The sequence below is a fragment of the Pundamilia nyererei genome, unplaced genomic scaffold (assembly GCF_000239375.1).
Source record: "Pundamilia nyererei isolate P.nyererei 1_Seehausen unplaced genomic scaffold, PunNye1.0 scaffold00076, whole genome shotgun sequence".
Lineage (NCBI taxonomy): Eukaryota > Metazoa > Chordata > Actinopteri > Cichliformes > Cichlidae > Pundamilia > Pundamilia nyererei.
The window spans coordinates 503,536-527,194 of NW_005187477.1; the positions used below are offsets into that span (position 1 = coordinate 503,536).

General features: G+C 42.7%; 4 protein-coding genes across 4 annotated transcripts in view; all 4 read right to left on the reverse strand.

Moving 5' to 3' along the window:
• ints4 (integrator complex subunit 4) overlaps positions 1-6,508 on the reverse strand; it is an 11,515-nt gene extending 5,007 nt beyond the window's left edge. Inside the window, exons 1-18 of the mRNA XM_013911977.1 lie at positions 6,398-6,508; positions 4,956-5,150; positions 4,727-4,844; positions 4,537-4,643; positions 4,310-4,424; positions 4,018-4,103; positions 3,813-3,863; positions 3,630-3,718; positions 2,940-3,060; positions 2,539-2,610; positions 2,275-2,449; positions 1,613-1,818; positions 1,392-1,534; positions 1,180-1,295; positions 867-1,000; positions 479-645; positions 172-265; positions 6-86 (exon numbers count right to left, since the gene is read on the reverse strand). Of these exons, the coding sequence (XP_013767431.1) occupies positions 6-86; positions 172-265; positions 479-645; positions 867-1,000; positions 1,180-1,295; positions 1,392-1,534; positions 1,613-1,818; positions 2,275-2,449; positions 2,539-2,610; positions 2,940-3,060; positions 3,630-3,718; positions 3,813-3,863; positions 4,018-4,103; positions 4,310-4,424; positions 4,537-4,643; positions 4,727-4,844; positions 4,956-5,150; positions 6,398-6,451 (2,124 nt within the window). The 5' untranslated portion in view covers positions 6,452-6,508. The remainder of the gene's footprint in view (positions 1-5; positions 87-171; positions 266-478; positions 646-866; positions 1,001-1,179; positions 1,296-1,391; positions 1,535-1,612; positions 1,819-2,274; positions 2,450-2,538; positions 2,611-2,939; positions 3,061-3,629; positions 3,719-3,812; positions 3,864-4,017; positions 4,104-4,309; positions 4,425-4,536; positions 4,644-4,726; positions 4,845-4,955; positions 5,151-6,397) is intronic.
• Positions 6,509-8,065: 1,557 nt separating this feature from the next.
• On the reverse strand, positions 8,066-10,720 carry LOC102215082 (uncharacterized). The gene is made up of 3 exons (XM_005737437.1): positions 10,632-10,720; positions 9,085-9,556; positions 8,066-8,569 (listed from the first exon to the last, which is right to left on the reverse strand). Exons 1-3 carry the CDS (start codon positions 10,669-10,671, stop codon positions 8,230-8,232), a joined length of 852 nt encoding a protein of 283 aa, XP_005737494.1. The 5' UTR covers positions 10,672-10,720; the 3' UTR covers positions 8,066-8,229.
• A 4,619-nt stretch (positions 10,721-15,339) lies between these two features.
• Positions 15,340-19,495, reverse strand: kctd14 (potassium channel tetramerization domain containing 14). Its single transcript, XM_005737438.2, has 4 exons — positions 19,304-19,495; positions 17,141-17,365; positions 16,606-16,740; positions 15,340-16,489 (listed from the first exon to the last, which is right to left on the reverse strand). Exons 1-4 carry the CDS (start codon positions 19,355-19,357, stop codon positions 16,178-16,180), a joined length of 726 nt encoding a protein of 241 aa, XP_005737495.1. The 5' UTR covers positions 19,358-19,495; the 3' UTR covers positions 15,340-16,177.
• Positions 19,496-20,447: 952 nt separating this feature from the next.
• The window catches only part of LOC102215655 (40S ribosomal protein S3), a 7,955-nt gene continuing 4,743 nt past the window's right edge, over positions 20,448-23,659 (reverse strand). The window contains exons 4-7 of the mRNA XM_005737439.2: positions 22,617-22,711; positions 21,471-21,658; positions 21,181-21,384; positions 20,448-20,531 (exon numbers count right to left, since the gene is read on the reverse strand). Coding sequence (XP_005737496.2) covers positions 21,185-21,384; positions 21,471-21,658; positions 22,617-22,711 — 483 coding nt within the window. The 3' untranslated portion in view covers positions 20,448-20,531; positions 21,181-21,184. The remainder of the gene's footprint in view (positions 20,532-21,180; positions 21,385-21,470; positions 21,659-22,616; positions 22,712-23,659) is intronic.

Sequence of the window (23,659 nt, forward strand, 5' to 3'; positions counted from 1 at the left end):
GAGACCTGCTGAGCCGCTGCTGTGGCCGTGACGTTTTGTTTGAGGCACAGAGGGACGGCCATGTTCCACAACTTCTCCTGCAGAGCCTGAAGAAACGAGGGACAGAGCTCTGAATCTGAAGAACAGGTCTGTTTGCAGACACTCAGAACCGCAGCAGAAACACACTCCTACCTTCATTAGCAGCAGCTGGCAGCGCAGGTATGTAGCACAGAAATCAGCAGCTCCAGCAAGCTCCGTCTGCAGCTCCCCGAGCCGCAGCAGGTCTCTGCAGACACCAGTTAACGACTCATTTACTCACAAATAACAATCACATCCCTACAGTTACTCATTCAGGATATCAGGAAGTCTCATGATCTGACGTTTGCAAGAAAAAAATATCGAAGGGATTTCTGGCATTCATTCATAAAACATGTTCAAAATGTGACAGCACAAATCCTTCCTGCGTGCTTCGTGTGCACACTTCACTGTGTGCGTTTACCTTATGGTCAAGTCCAGCAGGTCCTGGGCTCCAGGTGCCTCCAGGTTCTGGATGGTGCTGACTCTATTGAGACTTTGTTGAAGGAAGAGCTGAGCAGATTCCACAGAACCAGAACCCGGACCCGAGTCCACAGAGTCGAGACCGTACACCTGCTTCCTGCCGGGCAACTAAAAGACAGAAAGTGACAGGAAGGACCGTGAGCGTCACCAGCATCAGTCTGATGACACAGAAGTGCAGGTGCTGTTTGCTGTCGGGTTGACCGTGTTTTCCAGGTCTGACGGACATTTTTCTCAGAAACATGATTGAGAAAAAAAAATCAAGCATCCCGACTGTGAAGCGGCTGTTAATGCTGCTAGTTTGTAATGTGATGCAGTATTTCAGTTCTCACTCTTAGCGGCGGCACGAGGTGGGAGAGGCTGTCCCTCAGGTAGGCGTAGTGTCTGAAGGTGTGGTCGGAGAACAGCGCCGGCATGGTGGGGCACGACTTGGCAGCATTGAACACCAACACCAGGACGGCGATATCTGAGATCAACGGAGTCAAGGACGAGGAAACGCAGCGCACAGCAGTCGAGGAGAGACAAAGCAGCCAAACTGCACCAACAGGTCATAATGGATGACCTGCGAAGCCCCTCGGTGGGTGGCGTTACTCAGGTTCCTGCTCCTCTGTGTGTGTTTGAGATCTTTAGGTGTGTGAAGGATACAGGCCGGGTCGTCCATGTCTGGCTCTGGCGTGTCGAAATATGGATGTGTGCTGAGCAGTTCAGGAACGAGCGGTAACACCAGCGTAGGATGGCGGGATCCCAGGAACTTCAAACACCTGAAAGTAGAAAATTAAAAAAGAAATAAATAAACCATCAGCTTAACTCATGGCAGCTCTGCAGAGTTATTTATACACTGGGCTGTAGACTCTTACTTCCAGACAGAGTTGCGGTCGGTGGGATACTTGTTCAGGTTCTTGAGCAGCTCCAGCAGAGCCAGCTGGATGCACTCTTTAGTGGAGACGTTGGTGTAACACAGTAATTCATGGAGAGCTTCTCTGATGTCTCGAGACGAGTCCTGTGCACAGACGGTGAAAGTCAGACACAAAAACATCACTCGGGTTTGTGATTCCAGATCGTTTCCCCGCTCTTATACCTCCAACACGGCCAGCACCGTGTCCAGCTGGTCCTCTCTGAGCGTGATGTGGGTGGAGATTTCTCTCAGCACGTGGATGGACTGCAGCCTCACTTCCTCGATCTCATCGTTGAACATGTCGACCAGGAAGTCGAGACATTTCTCGGCGAAGCTCGGAGATGACCGAGCGAGTTGGCACAACGCCTCCACCGCTGCAATACGAACCTCTGAAACAAAGTTTAAAACACCAGAAAATATTCAGCAAAAAGAGAAAAATTCATCCTCAACAGAGGCCGGAGACAGAAAACAGCATTTACTTCAGTCATTCAACTCTTTATATCTGCAGACACTCAGCTTCATTTTGTCCACTGCCACACCACACCATTTCTTTGGAGCCAGACGTGACCACATTTAGACGTGCGGGTGGAGTTACTAGTTAACGGTAGTAAGTGTAGTTAGCAAGCTACAAGTATGGAATCTATGGATGCAATGCACAGACAGGCAGAGTTACCTGCTATATAACAGTCTGTGCATCACAGCAGGTCTTATCATTTGGCAGATAATTATTTAAAACAACATTTTAAAGTTTTCTGTAACCTCCTGAGACATTTATGAGAACATTTAGCTGTAGCAGCCTGAACTCAGTGAACGTATCATCCAAAACTCTGCTGGGTTTCCTTTACCAAACATCTCATCCTCCAGGCCGTGGACGAAGGCTCCGCAAGCCCCCGAGGCGATGAGGTTGACTGTGTTCGTGTCCAGTTTCTCCTTCGGGGCGTCATCGGCCCACTTCCTGCCAGAGGAGAACTCTCCGGAAGCAAAGAGCTCCTTGGCTCGTTCATGGGCTGTGCGCTTCCTCTGGATGGAAAAGAGGAATAAAGGAGAGTGAGCGGAGCTGTGCCGATCAACATCACTTTGCTACAGACTGTTTAAAAAAATTAACTCACCCTGAGGTCTGACATCAGCTTCTTATCCAAAGTTTGCTCCAGGAAGTGAGGACTGACCTGCAGCATCGAACCCTGACACACGAGAAAATAAAAGCTTCACTTTAACACCATTTGCCTCACACACACACACACAGATTCTTTCCCATCATTAATCTGCAGGCATTTTTCCACTTAATGAGAGCAAACTCAGTAAAGATTGTAAATATGTGGATTAAGATTCCTGAGTGGTGGGTGAGCCATCCTCAGTGCTGCATTACATCGTTTCTACAGTGATATGAGGACACATGGGTCCACCTGTGGATTCTTCATGTGAGGACTTCTTCTAGGTTTGTGTCCCATATATCAAACTGACTTAATTGCTGATGATGTTGTTGTTGTCATGGAAGACTTTGTTTACTCACCAATGTTTTCGTGGCCTGCACCCGAACCATCCAGGAGCCATCGCTGACCATGTGACTGATCTTACCGAATGCGTCATCAACCAGCCGGATCTCCTCATTGGATGATGGGATGGGTACAATGCTGATTGGACAGAAACATCAACAAGCTACAAATCAGAAAAACTGGAGAAATGTTGCTTACAAGCAAAGTTTGTATCCAGAAGGAACATGAAAATATAAAAAAACAAACATTTATGAACGGCAGTTTTTCCAACAATACCGTTTTGTGAAAAAGTCAGAGTAAATGTTCTGGATAAACCATAACCAAACCTACCACTGGAAAGAATAACACATATACTAAAGGGACTTTTACTTTATTATTCATCTTTTAGCTGTAAATGATGTTTTTAAAAGGGTTAGGACCTAACAACACTCTGCTGGAATTATCTGTTGCACAGAAAAGCTGGCAGCTTTCTGTTTTGTTTTATTTTTACTTCTTCTTTCGAGAACATAAGTAGCCTTGGGCTAAATATAAAGTCGTCGCACATGGAAGTTTCATGAAGGTTTCTGCACTTCAGCAGAGACAGTGCTTACAGACAGCAGTTAGGATTTATCTTTTCAGACATCAGTCGTGGTTTCTGACCCAGAGAGCGGAACAAACTCAACAGCTACACTGACTGAAACTGAGTATGAGAATCCGGGTCTCCTCACCTCTCTGGGTACAGCTGACTGAGCACCCAAACCATCTGCACTGCTGCAGAACGGACCTGCTCGTAGTCATCTGTGAGCAGCCTGCAGGCCTGCAAACACACAAGAATACATACAGAAGGTTGGATTAAACATCTAAACTACAGTGGGAGTGCAGTAAGCTGTGAGGACGTATTCTGCTCGTACCTGATCATAAATAATCTGATGAATCTTCATCCCTCTCTCATGCAGCTGCAGCTGGAAAACAAACAACAGCACAGAGAGCAAGCAGAGTTATTGAAACCTGAAAATAGAGTGGGCTGTTTTCCTTAAAGCTCACTGTGCTTGGTTCCTAAACACATGAGTCTCTAGTGCTGGTTGCAGTGCAGGGGGGGTTACAGGGTTTTCCTACCATGGCTTTGAGGGCTGCAGTGCGGACTCTGGGGTCTTGGTCTCCAAAGTAGTCGCTGATAATGCTCTGGACATCCCTCAATCCTCCTGGAGGTAAAATAGCAGGCCGCCATAAAAACCATCACACAGCAACTTAAAGCACAATAAATAATGACACATAAATACGTTTTGAGGATTAAACTAAATCAGACATCAAACTTAGATACAAAAGGATGGATTGATGGATTTACCTCTCTGTATTTTTAACATTTTAAGCTTTAGGTAAAATAAATACAATAAGTATGTATACAAACCTAAGGATGTGCCCGCGCCCTCGTTTTCTTTTCCTAGGGGAGCGTCCACCATGCCGAGACATCCCAGGAGCTGCAGGCACTTATTCCTCACCCCAAAATACGTATCAGAGAGATGCTAAGAGGAGAGAAGAGAAACGAGGAGGACATTTACTGGTTTGTGCAGAAAGTCCTGTTGAGTTTGTAAAGACAAATTCTGTGTATGGACTCTGAATAAGTGTTTGTGTCACCTTGTAGGCCACCTCTACGAGCCTCAGTCTCAGTGCAGGACTCTCGGGCAGCTGTGTACCAATGACCAGCAGGGTGTCCAGCAGCTGGGCGAGAACTTGATGGGACTCTGAACACACAAAGAAACAAAACAGTTTGCTATGAAAGTTTCTCTGAGTGTTGGAGATGGATAAATGTTCAGATGTGTCGTACTCTCATTGCTGAGCGTGTTAATGGCATCGTCAACGATGCAGTCGGGGCTGAAGCCCTGCGTTTTAGAGAGCAGGCCGAGCAGAGAGGCAATCTTCAGCCGCACAGAGTTATCCGTCTCCTGGAAGAAAGAATCGTCATCATTAGAAGTTTGACTTTTTTTTTAGGACACTGGGAATTCTGGTTTTATCAACTCTATTTAAAAAGAAAAAAAATACCCACAACTCTTTACCTTGTAGTAGTGCTCCAGCAGGATCCTGACCACACCCTCCACGCTTTCTGCCTCCACAGGCTTGCGTGCAAACTGCAGCAGGTACTGCAGGGCATCGGTGGAGTTGGTGGCTTTACAGAGGTCAATGTGGAGAGCAGCAGATTTACTGGGTTTGGACAGACGCAGCTTTTTGGCTGGAGTTTCTTCATGTGGAATCTGTAAGTGTAAAAACACAGTTGCAACTACAAAAAGCATCTAATCTCCTGACATATAATCTTTTTTCCTCTAACTGGGCCATCTATTCTTTTTGACCATATATACTAAGAGCTACTGTCCATTTATCCATGTTCTCCTGTGTTGTTTTTGTTTTTTTAATCCAGGTCACAGGGGCAGCAGTCTAAGCTGGGATACCCAGACCTCTTTCTAATTTCACCTCATTCAGGTCTTCTGGGGGGTACTGAGGTGTTTCCAAGCCTGGGTGTTCGCAGGGGTCTCCCCCAGTGATACCTGCCTGAAACATCTCACCCAGAAGGCGTACTAAAGCTTTCCCAGTAAGAAGCTCAAACCATCAATTGTCTCATTTTTCTCTCAGTTCCTCGCTCCATCTCTAGAAACAGCTCATTTAGGCCACGTATATCTGCAATCCTACTGTTTTGGTCACCACCCAGGTGAGAGGTCATGCTGACAGGTGAGAGTAGGAACATAGTTCATCCAGTAAATCAGCTGCTCCTCTTTGATCACTACAGACCTTTGCGTTGTGACCATTACTGCAGACGCTGTTTAAATCTCCTGCTCCGCTCTCCTCTCACTCATCTCCAAGAAGCTGCGACGCTTAAACTTGTAGTTTACACTGGTAACCTCAAAGGCAAGTTAACCCTTTTCTGTCTGAGAACCGTAGCCTCGGACCGTGAGGTGCCAACTCTGGTCACACTAACAACAAACTGCCCCACTGCGAGCTGGATGTTGTTGCTTAATGAAGCCACAAGATCCACAAAAACGAATGACATGACGCATAAACGGCTAATAACAGCACTGCTTCGAACAGCTATTACAGTTTCCTCTTACTTTGGCTAAAAATCCTCTGTGAGAGGAGCCAGAAGTTCCTCTGTGCAGGAAAAACTCAGAACATGCGAACGAGCTCAGTTAGCGGATTAATGATTGACGTGAATGCTAAATCGGATGTAAACAACTCGGTTTCTTTTTGAGCTTCCGAAGCGTAAAATGCCACTGTCAGTGGATACCGTGCTATACTGTGTGTAAGAATAAAAGCACTAAACGGAATAAGTTGTGCTTTTCCTCTGCACTAAACTCTCAGAGGATCCATGTTGTGTTGTGACTGTGAGCGGCTATCTTTTAGCATTAGCTAACACGGTACTTGGCGCAGAATTGTAACATTTAGCGATTTCTTTAACGTTTAAACTCTAAGTTTACAACAGCTGACGAGACGGTTATAATGTGCTCACCTGTACAACTTTGGAAAATTCCTCATAAACTCGCTTTTTCAGATGTGCTGCCATGTTTATGAACACACAGTTAGCTAAGCGTTTCCATTCAGCAGCAGGATAAATTGTCCCTTTACAGTTTCCGTAACTTCCTGATATTGTCCATGTCCGCGACATCGATCTTTTAATTATTATTTTGGATATTAATATTTATATATACTTTCATTTTGTTTATTTTTATAGCTTTATGTCAGATTTGATATGCAAAAAACATTTTCTTTCTTTTTCACTAAACACCTTTTCACCTCTTCAAGCATAAGACAGCCTCTAAGTCAAGGGAGAAACCAGTATTATGTCTACACGTAACAGGCAACTTAGCAAAAGAAGCTATTTTAAGTTGATTCTTTAGGCACTTAGCTACAATTAGGCACATTTCAACATAATGTGCAGTGTGTCTCTAACATTTGGAGGAAATTTGACAGATGGAGGTCAAGAGAGAGGTACAGCAGAGGGTCTCTACAAGAGGCTCTGTTGTGGTTTGGATCCTGTGATGTTGGGGAACTTGGAATCCAATACCATCTGGAAAGACTCAGCATCACGGTAGCAGTGTGAGATCATCTTGATAGAGACCAGAAGAAATCCAAAGAAGAGCTATAAAGAAGTCTGGAGGATTATTCCTGAAGACCACTTATAGAAATTACAAGACAGCTGTGCTGATGAATAAAGGTGATCATGCCAAATATGGACTTTTCAGACTTGTTAGAATTGTACTCTTGTTGTTCCTATTTGTTTTGTATATATGCATATTTCAGTGAATCACTGCACGTATTTACTATTTTTCTATTTAAGCAAATGTGAGTAATGATATTTGGATGATCTACTATTTGTTTTAGCTTTGTAATACTTTGTAGCTGTGTAATGCAGTGAAGCTATGACCTTGCATCTTCGCACACTTTTAGCGATTTCAGACAATTACAACCCCAATGTCAACAAAGTTTGTAAATAAAACACAATGCAATTATTTTCAGATCTCATAAACCAACATTTTATTCAACATACAACACCAAAACATTACAAATGTTTAAAGTGAAATATTTTACTATAAAACATTAGCTCATTTTGAATTTGACGGCAGCAACACATCTGAGAAAAGTTGGGACAACAAAGGCTGGAAAAGTAAGTGGTACTAAAAAGCATCAACTGGAGGACATTTCACAGCTGTGTTAATTAACAACAGGTCAGTAACAAAAAGAGAGGATGGACAGAGGTTCACCGAGCTCCAAAAACTGTCTACAAATTGTGGAAACTTTTCAGAATAATGTTTACCAATGGGGGTCAAGATCTCTGTCTAAATAAATAAATAAATTTGGGTAAATTCCCAGATGATTAAACATGCAACTATTTTGCTGGTAATATCTGAAATCAGTAAAGAAAATCAACAGCCTATTTATGCAAGATAATTCATAATTTTATTGGGGGGTTATATTGGTTGGGTCTGATTATGCCCCTGGTCCGGCGGCTTGCACATCTGGAAATGTACCATCAATGCTGAAAGATCTATACAGGCTTTAAAACAACGCAACATAGCAACAGATCGCATCCAGGCAACGTCTTTTTCACATTTCAGCAGTAAAAACAAATCTAAAAAAACAAACAAACAAAGAACTAAAAAACAACAAGAACCTTTTTTTTGCATTAAAATTTTCCACAAATTATTAATAAAATATGTCATTAATAATACAATACTGCAACATAACTGTAGTAGTATTCTCTTACAGGATCCATGAGGATGTGATGATTGAAAAGGGGCCAGAGAAGTGAAAATAGTACAAAAATCCTGCAGTGATGGACGGTCAGTTGATCTCGTGGAGCATGAAGGATTCTGCTGATGCTTTGGCCCTCTCGCGGTCCGACTTCCACGTGAAGAATGCCACTATGATCACCATGATCGGGAGGGCCACACAGAGCACGATGCGGCTGATGGGCAGCTTCACCTGACACATCGCCGTGACCGAAGGATTCAGGCTGTCATCATCATTATTTTGGAACAAAAAGGCAGACCTGAAGTCCAGAAACACGGCTCTGCTGTTCTCTGTGGTGTTCACCAGACACCTCCACCTCCTGTTGTTGTCGTCCTTCTGGAGTTTTGTCACCAGAGTGATGTTGCAGCGAGTGTGGCTGGTCAGGTTGTACCTGCACAGAGGTGAAACGGACAGAGAAACATCACACAGCTGTCGTTCATCACCAGGCAGTGTTCACCTGAACATTTCTGCTTTTAGTTTTGGTCTGAGACAATAATTTCATTTGACTTACATTTTCTTTTATAATGTAAAATATAAGTTTATAATTCTGGTTGTTTTTTTTATTCAGTCTTTATCTCATTTTGTGTATTTTGCTGTGTGTATGTGTCTGTATTAGAACCTCATCGATCTAAATTCAGCTCAGATACTCTCGCAATTTAGATTTTTTTAATAACAGGAAATATTTTCCTCCTTAGATAAAGAATAAATAAATCTTTTACTTTTACTCATATTTTATATTTAATGGTACTAGCTGTTTTTAAACGATTAAAATAAAAAAAATGGTTATCTATTAAGATGATTGCAATAAAGAAAACATTTATTGCAATACAGCACAACATGTGTTATGGGTTATTTATAGTAATAGTCTTTATGATTAACAGAAATAAAATGACCTAAAAAACCAACCTGCTGTTGTTGGGCAGCTTTCTCCCATCCTCATCCACCCAGCTCAGGCCGAACACGCTCTTTGAGTATGACTTGCAGCTCCCTGCGTCATAATAAGTGAAGAAGGTGCAGGTCAAGGAGAGGATTCCTCCAGGCTGGAGGTCGGTGAAGGTGGAGAAAGACGAGATTGTGAGGAGGGAGAGGTAAACGTCAGTGACAGGCTGGTCGTTCCTCAGGCAGACGTAGGATCCAGCGTCCCGCACCCTGAGGTTGCGGAGGCTGATGGAGCAGTTGGATGCGAAGGTCATACGGCTGGATTTTTCTGAATCGGCCGTCACCTTCCCATTGACGACCTCATGGACGAAGCGCACGTCCGTGCCTTTGTTAAAGAAGGTCCAGGAGATGGCGGAGCAGTCTGAGGACACCATGCATGGAAGAAGAGCGTCTCCTCCAACTGTGCTGTACACAAACACGTCCTTTTTGCACCTCGCACCTGTCAACAAGAGATTTTTTATTTAAACAAATCTGATAAAACCTTCATGAAAGACATGAAAGATCTAAAAGGAGCAATTTAGTATGCAGTAATATTCAAACATCTGTGCTCTTTAATATTTTCTTACAGTACAGTCCAACTTTGTAGTCTGTAATTTTCATTTTAAGGAAAAAAAAGCAGTTTAAAGAAAGACTTTCCCTGCTTGTGCTGTTTGCACATTTTTAAGACTTAAAGACTAAAAGGTCAGAGAACTCCCTGCACGAGGCCAACATGACAAAAGGTCGAGGACCAAAGTGCATACCAACGATTTTCCCCTGTGTCTATAATCACCTTTATACAGTCAGCCGCCCTGTTGAATGTATTTGAAATGAGAGATTAAAAAAAAAATTTATATGACAAAAAAACAAAGAAGGAAAACACAACCCCCCCAAAAAGCCAATAAATTGTTCGGCTACAGTTCAGAACTGCAGATCTGCATCAAACATTAGGAACAGACATGGAAACCTAAAAGTCAGAGTTGTAAATAGGATAACAAATAACAATGAATAAAATGACGTTTTTAATCGTTTAAATGTAAATTTTAATTAAGTTACAGACTAAAAGTTCCCTCCACGTGTGAGTCTCTCGAAATGTTTGAAGTTTTTAATTTGAATTTTATTTTCATGAGAAAATTAAGACAATTTCTCACTTTCTCACAAGTTGGGAGACTTTTTCACCTCCTGTAGATTTTTCATGCAAATCTACTTTTGAGAAAACCTGCAAACAATCAAACACATCCAACCAGTCACACAAAACCCTGTGTGGAGATAAAAGCTTTGCCTTCGTGAGGTCTGTGTTTCAGATTTCATTTTTAATCACAATCGGTTCTGAATATTAAAACGATTGGATAAATGGATCCTAAAAAAAAGATTAGATAAAAAAGTAAAAGTAATTCAAGTGAAGCAAAACTTCTTTCTGTGTGTCTTCATCAGACACGTGTTCATTTACATTTAAAAGAGCTTTTAAAGAATACAAATCTCAAAAAAAGGAGAAACCTCTGTAGCTAAGAATCAAACCAACAACAAACAATCTGTACCTGTCAGGAGAAGACTGGTGAGCAGCAGGACTCTCATCATGTTTGTGATTTCAACACCGCAGCGTGTTTTGTTCTCGTCGCTGCTGCCTCAGCTCTTTCTAGACTGCCACCTTCATTTCCTGTGTTACCCCAAACTAAACAGGACGCTCACATCAGCCTTCAGCCTCACTGATACGAGCCTCCAGCACGACGTGTTAAATGTTTTTCATCACAAACACATTCAGTAAAATGTGTTTATGTGTGAAAGCTCATTTCTGTGCTTATAACAAGCAGCTTTTTCCATTTCTTTAAATCACATCAAAGCTCCTGCTGTCCCTGCCCATCAGACCTGTGCTGCTTCTGCATTTTACTCCAAACTGCAAACATACATATTTGGATACCATGTGAAAGGATTTTCACAGTACCTTGTATGTTTTTAAGAGAATAAAATCTAAAATACTGTTACATACACTGGATACAGCTGTAGTGACACAGGCCTAGACTGGACAGCAACTCCCTGGTAATCTCCAGTAACCAGGGAAAAATGATGAGTAGTAGTAGCCACTACCAGCTCCACCACCATCATCAAGTTTGCTGACGACACCGTCGTGGTGGGCCTGATCTCTGATAACAACGAGACGGCCTACCTGAAGGAGATTAGGAATCTGGAGAACTGGTGCCAGAGGAACAACCTCCTTCTAAACGTCAGTAAGACAAAGGAGCTGATAGTGGACTTCAGCACCAAGCAGGAGAGGAACTACCAGACCCCCGTCATCAACGAGTGCCCAGTGGAGAGAGTGGACAGCTTCAAATACCTCGGAGTTCACATCACGCAGGACCTGTCATGGTCCTGTCACATCAACACCGTGGTGAAAAAGGCCCGTCAGCGTCTCTACCACCTCAGACGCTTGAGAGACTTCCAACTGCCCTCCAAGGTGCTCAGGAACTTTTACTCGTGCACCATAGAGAGCATCCTGGCGGGAAACATCTTAACCTGGTTCGGGAACAGCACCATGCAGGACAGACGAGCTCTACAGAGGGTTGTGCGGTCAGCTGAGCGCACCATCCGCTCCGAGCTCCCTGACCTGCACTCAATCTACAGCAGGCGGTGCTGGACCAAGGCCAGGAAGATGGTGAAGGACCTCAGCCATCCCAACAACAGACTGTTCTCTCTGCTGAGGTCAGGAAAGCAATTCCGCTCCCTGAAGACCAACACAGAGAGACTGAGGAGGAGCTTCTTCCCGCAGGCGATACGGTCTCTCAATCACACCACCACACAGTCCTGACCCACACATATAGTTCTTACACACACACTGGACTTTCTGGACTTTGTTTTTGCACAACACTGGTCACTATATTCTTCATTTCCGGTTAATACTTGTACAGCTGCTGTTATTGTGTATATATATATTTATATTTATTTATATTTCTTCATACATTCTTATATAGTTCTATATTGTGTATTTTGTTGTACAGTTATTTTATTTTCAACTTTAATTTAGATATTTTATCTTATTCTTTCCCAGTTAAATTACCCTTCATTCTAATTTGTGTTGTACAGTTATTTCATTTTTAACCTTAATTTATATTTTATTCCCTCCTAGTTAAATTTACCCTTATTAATTTTTCATATTTATTTCCTATCTTATTCATAGCCTTTTCCTTTTTTGTTGTCTTTAGGTCACGAGCAGTTGTCCAAGCATTTCACTACATATCGTACTGTGTATGACTGTGTACGTGACAAATAAAATTTGAATTTGAATTTGAATTTGAATTTGAGTAGTTGCAGGAGGTTGGTGGCTGTCTCAGTTACAAACAGGGTGCCACGCCCAAAACTTCCTAGTGATCGTTTCAGTTAGTGGCAGATTGCTGCGGCTATGCATTTGCAGTGAAGACGCAGATTTGTCCACGAACAACTTCAAAGTACAAGTTGTGCCTCACTGCCAAATCAACATGATTCAAGCGTCTCTGTTTCCAGTTTGTGCTGCAGTCACAGACTCGCTGCAGAGTGGCCTGTAGTCGGTGACTGTTTGCAGACAAGTCAGCGTCTTCCATACAAACTATGCAGTGCAAAGCTGTTCCAAAAAGGCTTTCGGTGCAGCAGCGTGCAGTAAAGCGTTTTACAAGGAGTTTTACTCAATGACAACAACCACCTGGTGCTTACTGGTGGGTCACTGACTGGTCTGCAGACCTGCATGAATTAAGCTTTAGCATTTGACGTCACAGCAGTCTCCAGCAACCAGTCACATCCAGTTAGGATACCCATTTTCCCCTGATGACCGGTGGTTGATAGGTGGTCACTAACCAATTTTTAGGAGCCAGACTGGCGGCACTAAACTGGACCTCTCCACCATGTCTATGGTGCTGGTTCATTCTGGAGCATTTTAATAGAATTATCTGACACATCATTTGGTTTCCTGTGAGACACAAATCATCCCAGACGTTTGTGTTTGCTTGAATCTTTTTTATGGTTTTATTTATATCTTATTATGTCGTATTTTTATTATTTTGTTTAGTTTCAATGCACAGCACTTTGTGTCAGCTGTAGTTGTTTTAAAGTGCTTTATAATCAAAGGTGGACGGACGGTGGACTGTAGCTCAAATTCTCTGCAGGGTCTGTGTGGTCACAAAAAACAGGAACGCAAAAGAGCACAAGGATCCTTATACCGAAAACCCAGCTGGGTCTTTGCACTCAAAGCTTCCATCTCAACATTGAAAAACGAACATGTCAGAAGGCAAAATGCAAACACTGAAGCTTCAGATGCACAGGCCAGACCAGTGGGTGATACAGCAGCTGTGTTCATCTCTTTTACAGTGTGTGGTTTCAATCAGTGGTTTTCAAACTTCTTCTGATATTTTCCACTTTAGACATCCAAAGTTTTAGTGAAATAAACGCCAACACAATAACATAATTCTAAATAATCGATCTTTATATTGATATCTATTTTTAATTTAGATTTGCTCAGTTCATTCCTGCTACTGGTGCCTGCCTGAAGGTGCCTGCCCTGTGGCTTTAAAGCAAGGTTAGAGGACTTGTTAACTGCACTCTTATGCTTTGCTCAAATGATCCAGTCAAACAGTGCTGCTGGGCTGATCACAGGTGGCACAGTTTTGTGAAACAGCAAAGAATAAAAAGATGTCTGCTCACGCTCAGAGCTGAGTAACGGCGTTTGTGTTAAACACAAACAAAAACGTTGTTTTTTGAATTGTCACTTAGCAGCATCACTTTTCTTATAATGAGATCCAGGGTGTGAAATCTTGTGCAATATTTCATCCTCAGGGGCTTTTGTGAGGAAGTGCAATTGTGTCATTGTGGTGAAAATACTGTATGCTACGTGTCCACCCCTCCTCTTTCTTTGAACAAGGGAAGAAATCGTGCTTTGACCTAATACCTCAGCAAACCTTTTTTCTCTTTGCGCGTCATCCTGCACTTGAGCTAAAATTCGAAGAAATTCTTCAAGAAGAGCTTGTCAGCTGCTAACATTCTGCCATCTGACTTTTCAGCGACCAAACATTCACTCATGAATTCACCAAATATTGGTGGACCAACTTAGGTATTTATAGCTGTTGGGACTTTATTAAATGCTCCCTGTCACGCTCACTGTGTGCAGCAGTGCTACTTGTTAGTTTTGTTTTTTCTTTTGAACGTCCTTTAGATGAAAACTGAAGATTGTCTGTAATTTTATCGTGTTAACAAATCTAGGTTAATGTTGTGGAAGACACACCAGCAGGACACTCATGGGCTGCTTGTGGAAACGACCCCAGATTTTTTCTTATCTGTGGCCTCCAAGCTGCACAATCGGCCCCTGTAACCGCTGTTTGTTGCCATTTAGTCACACTCTGATCACAAAGGATGTGGTCTGACATGAGACAGCTGATGGATGCTATGCCCTGCTCTGTGGCAAACACTGCTCTGCTTTCTGTCAGGACGCTTGTTCTTTTTTTTAATGACCTTTTTAGTTCTCTTAAACTGGGTTGTGAAATGCTTGGTTGTCGTGTGTGTGACGCTCTTTTTTTCGTCACTGACTTAACTTCCCCGGCTACAGTGTATGAAGTTTTATACTAAACGACCAACCTTTGGTTAGAAAGTCTAACACAGCAACACGCTAAGGACTGAATGACCAGACAGTTAACGCCAAGGAGCACTGGACATGTTGCTTTTTAAGAAAGAAACCATCACTCTGGATTTGTATGAAATCATGTGGCCAAGTGACCAAATCCAAAATCTGTCTTAATTAGGCCCCTTGATCAATTTAGGTAAATAAAACCAAACACTGATTTCTCAATTAAATTGGAGAAACAAGAAACTCTTTGGTACACTTGGGCAACAAAAAAGAAAAACTGATTTTGTTTCTTTTGATCCAGTTCTACTACGGGGCTGATTTTCTGCAGGGCACGGACAAACCTGACCCGTCATAGACACTTCACAGCTGTTTGCCTTTCTAAACGTCTTTGTGTTCACTCGAAGATCATTTGTGCTGTAAATGTAGGAGACGTACGTGGCTGCTGTCCTGTGGATTGTTTGCGATCACACTACTTTTCTCTCTGTGATATTTAGGTTAGGTATTTAGGTTTGATTGAAAAAAAAAAGAAAGAAATCTGAGTTTTATTTAAATTCTTTAAATGTCACATAACTGTTGAGTTATCATTTTCACATATTTCCAAATATTTAGGAAATATGTGAAAAACTAAATTCAGACATTTTGTTTGACTAAATGTTGTAATTGCTTTTTATTATTTGCATCAAATCGTATGCAAGAAGCTGTGTGGCTCGTGTTACAGTAACGACAGTAGGATGAGTTTCACGTGTGGACAATGCCATCTAATTAAACAAGTTACTACTGAGACCTGCGGGTGGACAAGAAGATTTAATAATAGAGTAGTTAGTGTTTGTTCAACACAGCACTGAATATGAACCAACATTTATATTTATAAGCAGCTGAAATGAATTAAAAGATAGAAATCTTTGCTTGGCAGCAGGTGCTTAAACCCACAGACTGTACATAAAACATTAACATAGCCATAATGCAACGTCACACACTGATTATTCAGGTCCTGCTGTGAAGCCTTGAGCTGAACATTTATTGTTTAAATAAAAATATCAAGTTTGAAAAGGAAAAAACGGTGAGGCGTAGCTCTGACTGACAAACACAGACAGGCAGATGAAAATCACAAGGCTGCCCCGGCCTGAAGTCCTTCTGGACACTAACAGAGACAATGATTAAAACATATCATCATGTCCTAGTAAACAAGACTGAAAGCTAGAGAGTAAGACCCCAAACTCATCACTAAAGTGTCCCCTGAGGTAAGCTGGACTTCTGAAACCTGAGAAGTCGCCCCCTGCTGGCTACTAGGAAAGATGCACTTCACTCATCACAAGCAGAAGCTACAAGCCCTCTTTTTTTTCCATCTTTCAGGAAGTCAGTACCTTTGAAATTAATGATAGACCGATGCTTTACTGAGCCTTTGTTTTAGTGTGGCTCTATAACAAAAACATAACAAAGTGCAGTCTGTAATTTTTTTAAAGAAAGAGTATGCACGGTTTCAAGTTTTGTTCAGCCGTCTCATCACCACCAGGTGAATGTGAGTTGATAAAAGTAGTCGTAGCTCCTGGACAGGAAGCTCTTCTCCACGGCGTGAGGCTGGATGCTCACCCTGTAGCCCTGGTTCTCGATGTCCATCTTTACACAGTCCAGCAGATCTTTGACCAACGGGGCGGCCTTCCACGGCCCGAACGTCACCACCGACTCCTTAGCCGCCTCCAAGCTGTTAATGGCATTATCATAGAAGCCCAAATCCTCCTCCGTCCTCAGCACGCAGATGATGATGTAGGAGTGGCGTGCGGCGATGGCCTCGGCCCTGGCGATACGAATCAGAACCTGGAGGAAAAATTCTAAATGATCATTCAAAAAGTGGAAATGTGAAGTTGCATGAATTCCAAAGTAGGAGTGTAAACTACAAACAGTCGTGGATTATTGGTGTGAGTGCAGCTCACCTCGATGTTTTCCTTGTAGTGTGGGACTCTGGAGAGGAACTGCTGCCTTCCCACCAGCTCTCCAAACAGCTGAGGAGTCTCCTCCAAGAGTTTGATCAGCGGTTTGATGTTGTAGTGGATCGCCTCCTTATGAACCTGCAGAAACACGAGTTGCAAACTTAAAATTCATTTTGGCAGCAGGGCACACCCCCTGTTTTTTAAACTGGTTTTATATTCATATCTTAAATACTTGAAAACTATTAAGAACTTCTTCAACGTAAACTTATGGCGGATATTCATATTAAACATGGCCAAACAGTGTGAGGACAGTCCTAATAATCTTCCCTGTCTAACAGGTTTGCAGGCGCAACCAATCAGAAGAAAGCTTAATTAAAAGGAGGAGGAGTTAAAACAGTTTGTGCCAGTGGCGCCAAAGCCCAGTAAATACAAAAAAGGATTATTTTGAATTGTGAATCATCCAAAGCCAGTCTAGTAGAATCAGAAAGTAAAAACATGGAGCTTTATACGAGCAGAGCTACATCGTGATAAGTCGGACCTCCTGGATGTTCTCCTTGGGCAGCTGTTCTGATCTCAGGAACTCCAGGATGGCTCCAAAGTGTGACCCATCGCGGTCGATGAAGTAGCGTCCCTGTGTGTCAGTACGCAGTTTGGGCGGTCCGCTGAAGATCTCCGCCAGCTTGGAGTCGGAGTGCTTCCTGAGCGTGCTCAGAGTGGTGGTGTACAGGTGACCCCCGACATTTAACTGCACAACATGAAAGTTCTGAGGAAAAAGACGATATTTAGGTTTCTGCAGAGTGCACCAAATGACTGCAGGAACAGTTACAGTATTTAAACACTGGGCTTATGTGCAGCCTCATGCTCAAATACAGACGATCATGAATCAAAAGTTTAAGCAGCTTTTATCTTATTATTGTGAGTCAAAGTCAGAATCTTACATAACCAATAATAGATCAATTTAGTTTGCAAAATCTGCAACACAACTAATTACAGTCTTGAAATTAATCATATTTATTAGAAGTGTTTGTATTTGAAGGAGGGTTCTAAGACATCTCCTGTGGATGATCCATATTCATCTTGTAGTTTTTCCTCCCCTTGTCTCGATGGAGCATGCTCACTTTACTTTACATACAGTTTGAATGTTGATCATTCCTGACAACAAGGATTTTCACTTGAGTTTAAGGAGTATTTTTGTCTGTGATTTCTTCAGATCTGCACATAGAGAAAGCTAAATAAATACCTGAATGCACAGACTGTGTGTAGCTCTGCAAGGCTGTCAGGCAGCATGAATCACCCACTTAATGATTTGCACAGGTAGATAAGACTGCATTCCTTCATGGTCTGTCAACACTGAAGCAGCCTGTCAGGGCGGCCTCACAGGACTAACATTAAAATTATGGATAACGCCTTTCACATGTTTATTTATTTATTATATATTCATTTAAAAAAATATAACATTAATGAAAACAGTGTAGATTTGAAATATATTGTAGTTTTTACCTGATGCCACTAAATTCAGAGGAAGGATTCACATATAAAAATTTCAGATTTCAACAGATTTTACAAAGATTATACAAAAAAACAAACAAACAAAACAAAAAAACAATCACCATGTACAAAAACAGTCTCTTAACATTTTGCTGTTGTTTGTTTTCTTTAAATTATTTTAATTGTGCCACATAATATGCTTAAAAGTCCCGTGTTACTGTGGTTCATGAGCGCGGACATTTAGCCTGCATGTAAGCTCTTTGAGTACAAATAAACACCTATTTGTTTATCACATGATCATAAAAGACAGGAAAATGCAGAAAATAGATGCATGGACATGCAGACATGTCAGATCAGCGCTGTGAGCCGGGACATACCCACAGTGTAAACAGCTTCACAGCTTCAGCTGTAAAATGCTGCTTACACAGCGATGCGTCACTTTTTACTCTCTTACCTGTGATACTTACAGTACATTTCTCTGATACTGTACTCTAATTTGAGAAAAACGAAGGAAACATGCGCTTTAAATATTATGAAGAAGCGTTAAAACCAAACCAATGCACAGAGACAACATTTCATGATCTTAAGCATCTAAATTAAAAATATTATCTGGAAATATTCTCATTCCTGACTGCAGTATTCACAAACATTGCCTCTATAATTGGATGATTAGTGGCTGTTTTATGACCGAGCTGTGGCTGTAACAGTGCACTGCTTTGTATCAGCGCCTCATTTGCCCGTAAAGGAACCGACCGTAGCTGCCAATGAATGACAGCGTTTTCCTTGTTCCTCAAGTAAAGTACTACATATACTGCTAAACTGAAAGTACAGCAATACTTCAGTAAGTCTGTGAAATCCCACCGCTCACTGCGTCGGCTCCACCTTTACATGCACAGAGAAGTTAAACGGTGTTCCCATTAATCCTAAAACGGCAGGAAAGGTTTTGGGAACATTTGAGACGAAACTTCCTCGAAGTTGGAAGTTTGATTCCTGTGAACCAGAGCGCCCTTTAACGCGTCTCTGGAAAACTGTTAGAGATTAAAATGCCGTGAAACAGCAGCACAGCAAACATCTGCCCTGTTTCACTTTGGAAAAAGTTATAATTTGTTGTCTGGCTACACCTGCATCCACCTGTTCAGCCCCCGAGCAGGTGGAGGATTTCCTTCAGCTCCACCAAACTTCCAAACGATCGCACCGAGGGCTGCAGTCTTACCGGAGCCGCGGACGAAGGCGGTTTTTCTGTTGATTTGTAGTCCGGCAGACTCATCGTGTCTTCAGCGGTGGTCCGGGTGGGAGCTGGGAGTTCACCTGTTACATTTTTCTACAGGTAGCAACCAGGGGGCGTGGCCTAACCCGGACCTTCTTTAGTGCCGAGAAGATGGATCACTCGGCTGCAACACGATTCTCTTTCTTATCAAACTTTTTAATTTACCCTGAAACGGGGAAAGCGCGCATGCGCAGACTGATAACCGTTTATTTATACTCGTATATTTCTAAAATATATTTATTCAGTGTAAAGTTCTATGGATGGTGTGATATATTCACATTTACTGTAGGCTGCCACACTTACGTCACACGTGACGTTTGTTGTACCAGAAAATGGAGCAGAGTGACACATCTTTCCTTCTGACGTCACCCTAAAGGGGCATTTCACTCAGCTTACTCACTTTTCTCGTTAAACACTCCGTGAAGCTGTGAACATCAGTCTTGTACTCATTGGTTTCCACACTGACGTAGTTCTCTTTTCAATCAGTCATTGACACACAAAACAAAAGTCCTGATTCATTTACTTTCAAGGTGAGTATCAATTTCACCATAACTCATATTTCTTACCTGGTGGTTCGTGTCCCACCAGCGGGGCCAGCACCACAGTTTGACAACCAGCTGTGCACTAAATGCAAAACTTAAAGCTGAAACATATTTTAAAACCAACAATCTGCATGTACAATGTCCAAATTTTGAAGCTTACTTTACGTGTAAATTCCAGCTTCCACCCACCAGGGGGCGCCATAGCAACTTTTAGATTTTCACTATTTTGAATAGAATATTAGATTTCACATCCTGTGTCCTCAACGGGGACATTACTTTGACTTTTCTCTACCATATACTTTGTTTATGCCCAACACTGGTTTCATACTTCAGCAGTGACTCTGCATTCTGCTGTGAAATAAACCTGCTGCTCCCACACACCAGGAAAAAAAAAAATTACGGTACATTGTGTTTAAGAGGTCGGCTCATAATCTTCTGAGCACTTTGGCATGTTTTGAAGATGAGCTGGTTGGGAAAATTGTAAACTTTTCCCTCAGTTTTCCCACTCCACATGAAACCTACAGGCAGTTAAATAAACCAACTCATTGTTTTAAGTGTATTTTCCAAATTTTATTGTTTTTGTACACAAAAATCAAAGGGCCTTGCTTCCATCTGGTGTGACAACTGAAAACCTGCAAAGAGAAAAAAAAGAAAAAAGAAAAAAAAGAATTAAACTCAGTTTCAGAAATCAGTAAACTGAATCCTGAGCTCAAATTGTTGACCTCAGTTTCTGTGAGTTCCAAAAAGACTGTTTTTGGTGTCCTGTAAAAGTGTCACGGTTTGTGTTTGTGAGCTGAAACCCTTCTCAGACAAATGCCTCGATGTCTTCAACCGAAAAGAACCCCCTGCTCTGAGGAACCGGAGCAGAACCACAGAACGTGATTCTGAACCAGCGACCAGCAGAACCAGAATGAGTCCTGTTCCGACTCGTCATCGTATCATCACTGAAGGGAGCTGTGTGAGACCGTCCAACACCACAGTCTGTGTTAAATCACTGGATCCAGATTATTTTGCGATATATTATCAGGACAGCAACAGTGTCACCCGAACGGACCCGAATGGCTAAAATGTCATAATTTAAACCTGTTGAAGCTCCACTGTAGCAAACAGAACAGATCTACTTATCAGAATTCACAGAACCTCCAATTTTACTGCAGAAGAACTAAAAAACAAATGTAGTTTTTGTGTTTTCTCTCTTAGGTTAGCAGCAGGACAGGATCTATCATTAGTATACAGCCTTGTGAAGGCCCTGCAGCAGTCAAATAAAACCCTGTCTCTTACCCTCTTATGCAGTGGGTACAGGTGCTCCCTGGGGCATGACGGGCACCTCTGGCTTGGCCCCCTTCTGCTCAGACATTGGTGTGGTGGGCAGGGTCTCCTCCTTGGGCTCCACAATGCTGACGTGGTCGGGCAGGGGCTTCTTGGGGCCGATCTTACCGCTGGGGTCCCAGGGCAGCATGATCTTCACCTTGATGCCCAGCACACCTGAGAGCATTAAATAAACACATCAGTGCCACCAAAACAACGCGATGGCAGTTTGATTTGGCTGCATGTGGCCGAGCTGCACTCACCCTGCCTCAGCAGGACGTGGCGGACGGCTGTGTCGACGTAGTAGTTGACTGGGTCTCCGCTGTGGATCATCAGACCGTCCACAAACTTCATGGACTTGGCCCTCTGACCCCTCAGCTTGCCGGACACGACGACTTCGCAGCCCTTGGCGCCACTCTCCATGATGAACCTCAGAACGCCATAGCAAGCCCTGAAAAAGCAGAGTGATAAAACAGCGTTAGCGGCTAATCGATCAGTGGATCCAAAGTACTGCAAGATTCTCTCTCAGGAAACTTTCACTGTGATTGAAATGATTCTGGTTGGTCGACTTCATAAAAAACAAATTTTCTACATGGTGGGTTCAGTTGGAGGTCTTCAGGTTTTAAATCTGTAAAACATGCCATGAGACGCCTCCTTCATCAGTGAGCTTCATTAAAGCGTGCTTTGACCCTTCTCAGACAAATGCCTCAATGTCTTCACCTGGAAAGGACCCCCTGCTCTGAGGAACCGGAGCAGAACCACAGAACGTGATTCTGAACCGGCGACCAGCAGAACCAGGATGAGTCCTGTTCCGACTCGTCATCGTATCATCACCGAAGGGACAGAAGCCGACACACAGAACACAGGCTTCACCCTCAAAGTACACATGAGGTTTTTTATGACAGGGTGTTTCCTACTGACCATAATTTAACCTCTGTCAGCATTTTTACTGTTTACTCTTCTAGATTACGATCAAATTTCATACTTTGGGTCGGTTCCAACATACTAAGATGTGCCATGAGCAGAATACACTCATAAATAATTGACTTGAGAAAAACATCCAAACATTAAACTGTGTGCAGAGATGTATTTAGAGCTTAAGATGTCATGTTAGGAAGCATAACGTTAAGAAACATTTAATAAAATATCTTTGTGTTAAAGGACAAAACACAATACAAAAAGACAATTATAACGGTGAAACTAACGTTAATATTCATTCATTAAGAACAAGATTGTGTTGATGTAAAGAGCTTATGTGTAAATGTACATTATATATTACTCAATGGCAGAAAACATTTCTAAGGTGGAAGTTAACCCTGTGGAGCCATTAACTGTTTAAATCACACCAGTCTGATGAAATTTGTAACAAAAATAATTTAGTTAAATTAAAGAAATCCAGACATGCTCACCTGCGCACAGCCAGGCCTCCCAGCAGTTTGTAGCGCAGAGACTCAGCCTGAGCGATGGCACACAGACCACGAGTGGCAACTTTCTCAGCATACAGCTAAAAGAAAGAGGAAGGACATTTCAGTATTACAGAAAAACACTGGGATCAAACCAGCACGTGTAACGATGGACTGCAGGTTTCCTGCACCGTCTACAGCACAGTCCTGATGCCTCGACCCTTCTCAGACAAATGCCTCTGTGTCTTCACATGGAAAGGACTTCCTGCTCTGAGGTGCTGGAGCAGAACCACAGAACGTGGATCTGAACCAGCGACCAGCAGAGCGAGACTGAGTCCTGCTCCGTCTCGTCATCGTATCATCACTGAAGGGAAAGCTGACTGTCTAACATCAGAAGCCTTTGCACTTTACTCACTGGGTTTCCTACCAGGATGAGATTAATGTAAATTAAACAAAAGACCTCTAAACAGTTTAAAATTCCATATTTTTACATTTTTGCAGTCAAATGTATTTATTTTTCAAACTCTGAAACCTTCAAACATTTGTTCAGATACACCTCACCACTGACGAATTACTTTCCGTACTAAAAACCATCCAACAGTGAGCTTAAAACACCGATTAGTCTTACACATTTATAGCAAAAGGCTGGCTTCCGGTGACGGACCGTCCCTGGCATGCTCATGGAAATGTAGTTCTTTGAGCAGATATTCATTTTAAAAAAACGAGCACAAGACTGCAAAATAAATACAATTCAGGGGGTCAACCGGGAGGTCGATGTAACTGGCAAAACAATCTGGGGGCCGACCACAAGGTCAGCGATGGTGGCGAGGCTTGGCAGGGGCGGGATTGGCTGGTGGCAGCTCTTGGCGTGGCTTGGCAGGGCCAGATGTCGCAAAGTCCTCTGGCTGAGACGTGGCTGGATCTAGTGGCATGGACGTCGCAGGGAGCTGGGAGGGCTCGGCTGGGTCTCCAGCTGGCGGGGAAGTGGAGATCATGGCCATGACAAAGTACTCTGTCTCCTTTGGTCAATAGTCCAAGAATCCTTGGTC

Excerpts from the sequence above, each read along its gene's own strand:
- LOC102215082 (XM_005737437.1), bottom strand. The coding sequence starts at position 10,671 with ATGATGAGAGTCCTGCTGCTCACCAGTCTTCTCCTGACAG. Across the intron at positions 9,557-10,631 it reads CACCAGTCTTCTCCTGACAG|GTGCGAGGTGCAAAAAGGAC; the intron begins GTACAGATTGTT and ends TCTTGTTGACAG. Across the intron at positions 8,570-9,084 it reads AAGCTGCCCAACAACAGCAG|GTACAACCTGACCAGCCACA; the intron begins GTTGGTTTTTTA and ends ACCTCTGTGCAG.
- kctd14 (XM_005737438.2), bottom strand. The coding sequence starts at position 19,357 with ATGAGTCTGCCGGACTACAAATCAACAGAAAAACCGCCTTCGTCCGCG. Across the intron at positions 17,366-19,303 it reads CGCCTTCGTCCGCGGCTCCG|AACTTTCATGTTGTGCAGTT; the intron begins GTAAGACTGCAG and ends CTTTTTCCTCAG. Across the intron at positions 16,741-17,140 it reads CCAAGGAGAACATCCAGGAG|GTTCATAAGGAGGCGATCCA; the intron begins GTCCGACTTATC and ends GTGTTTCTGCAG.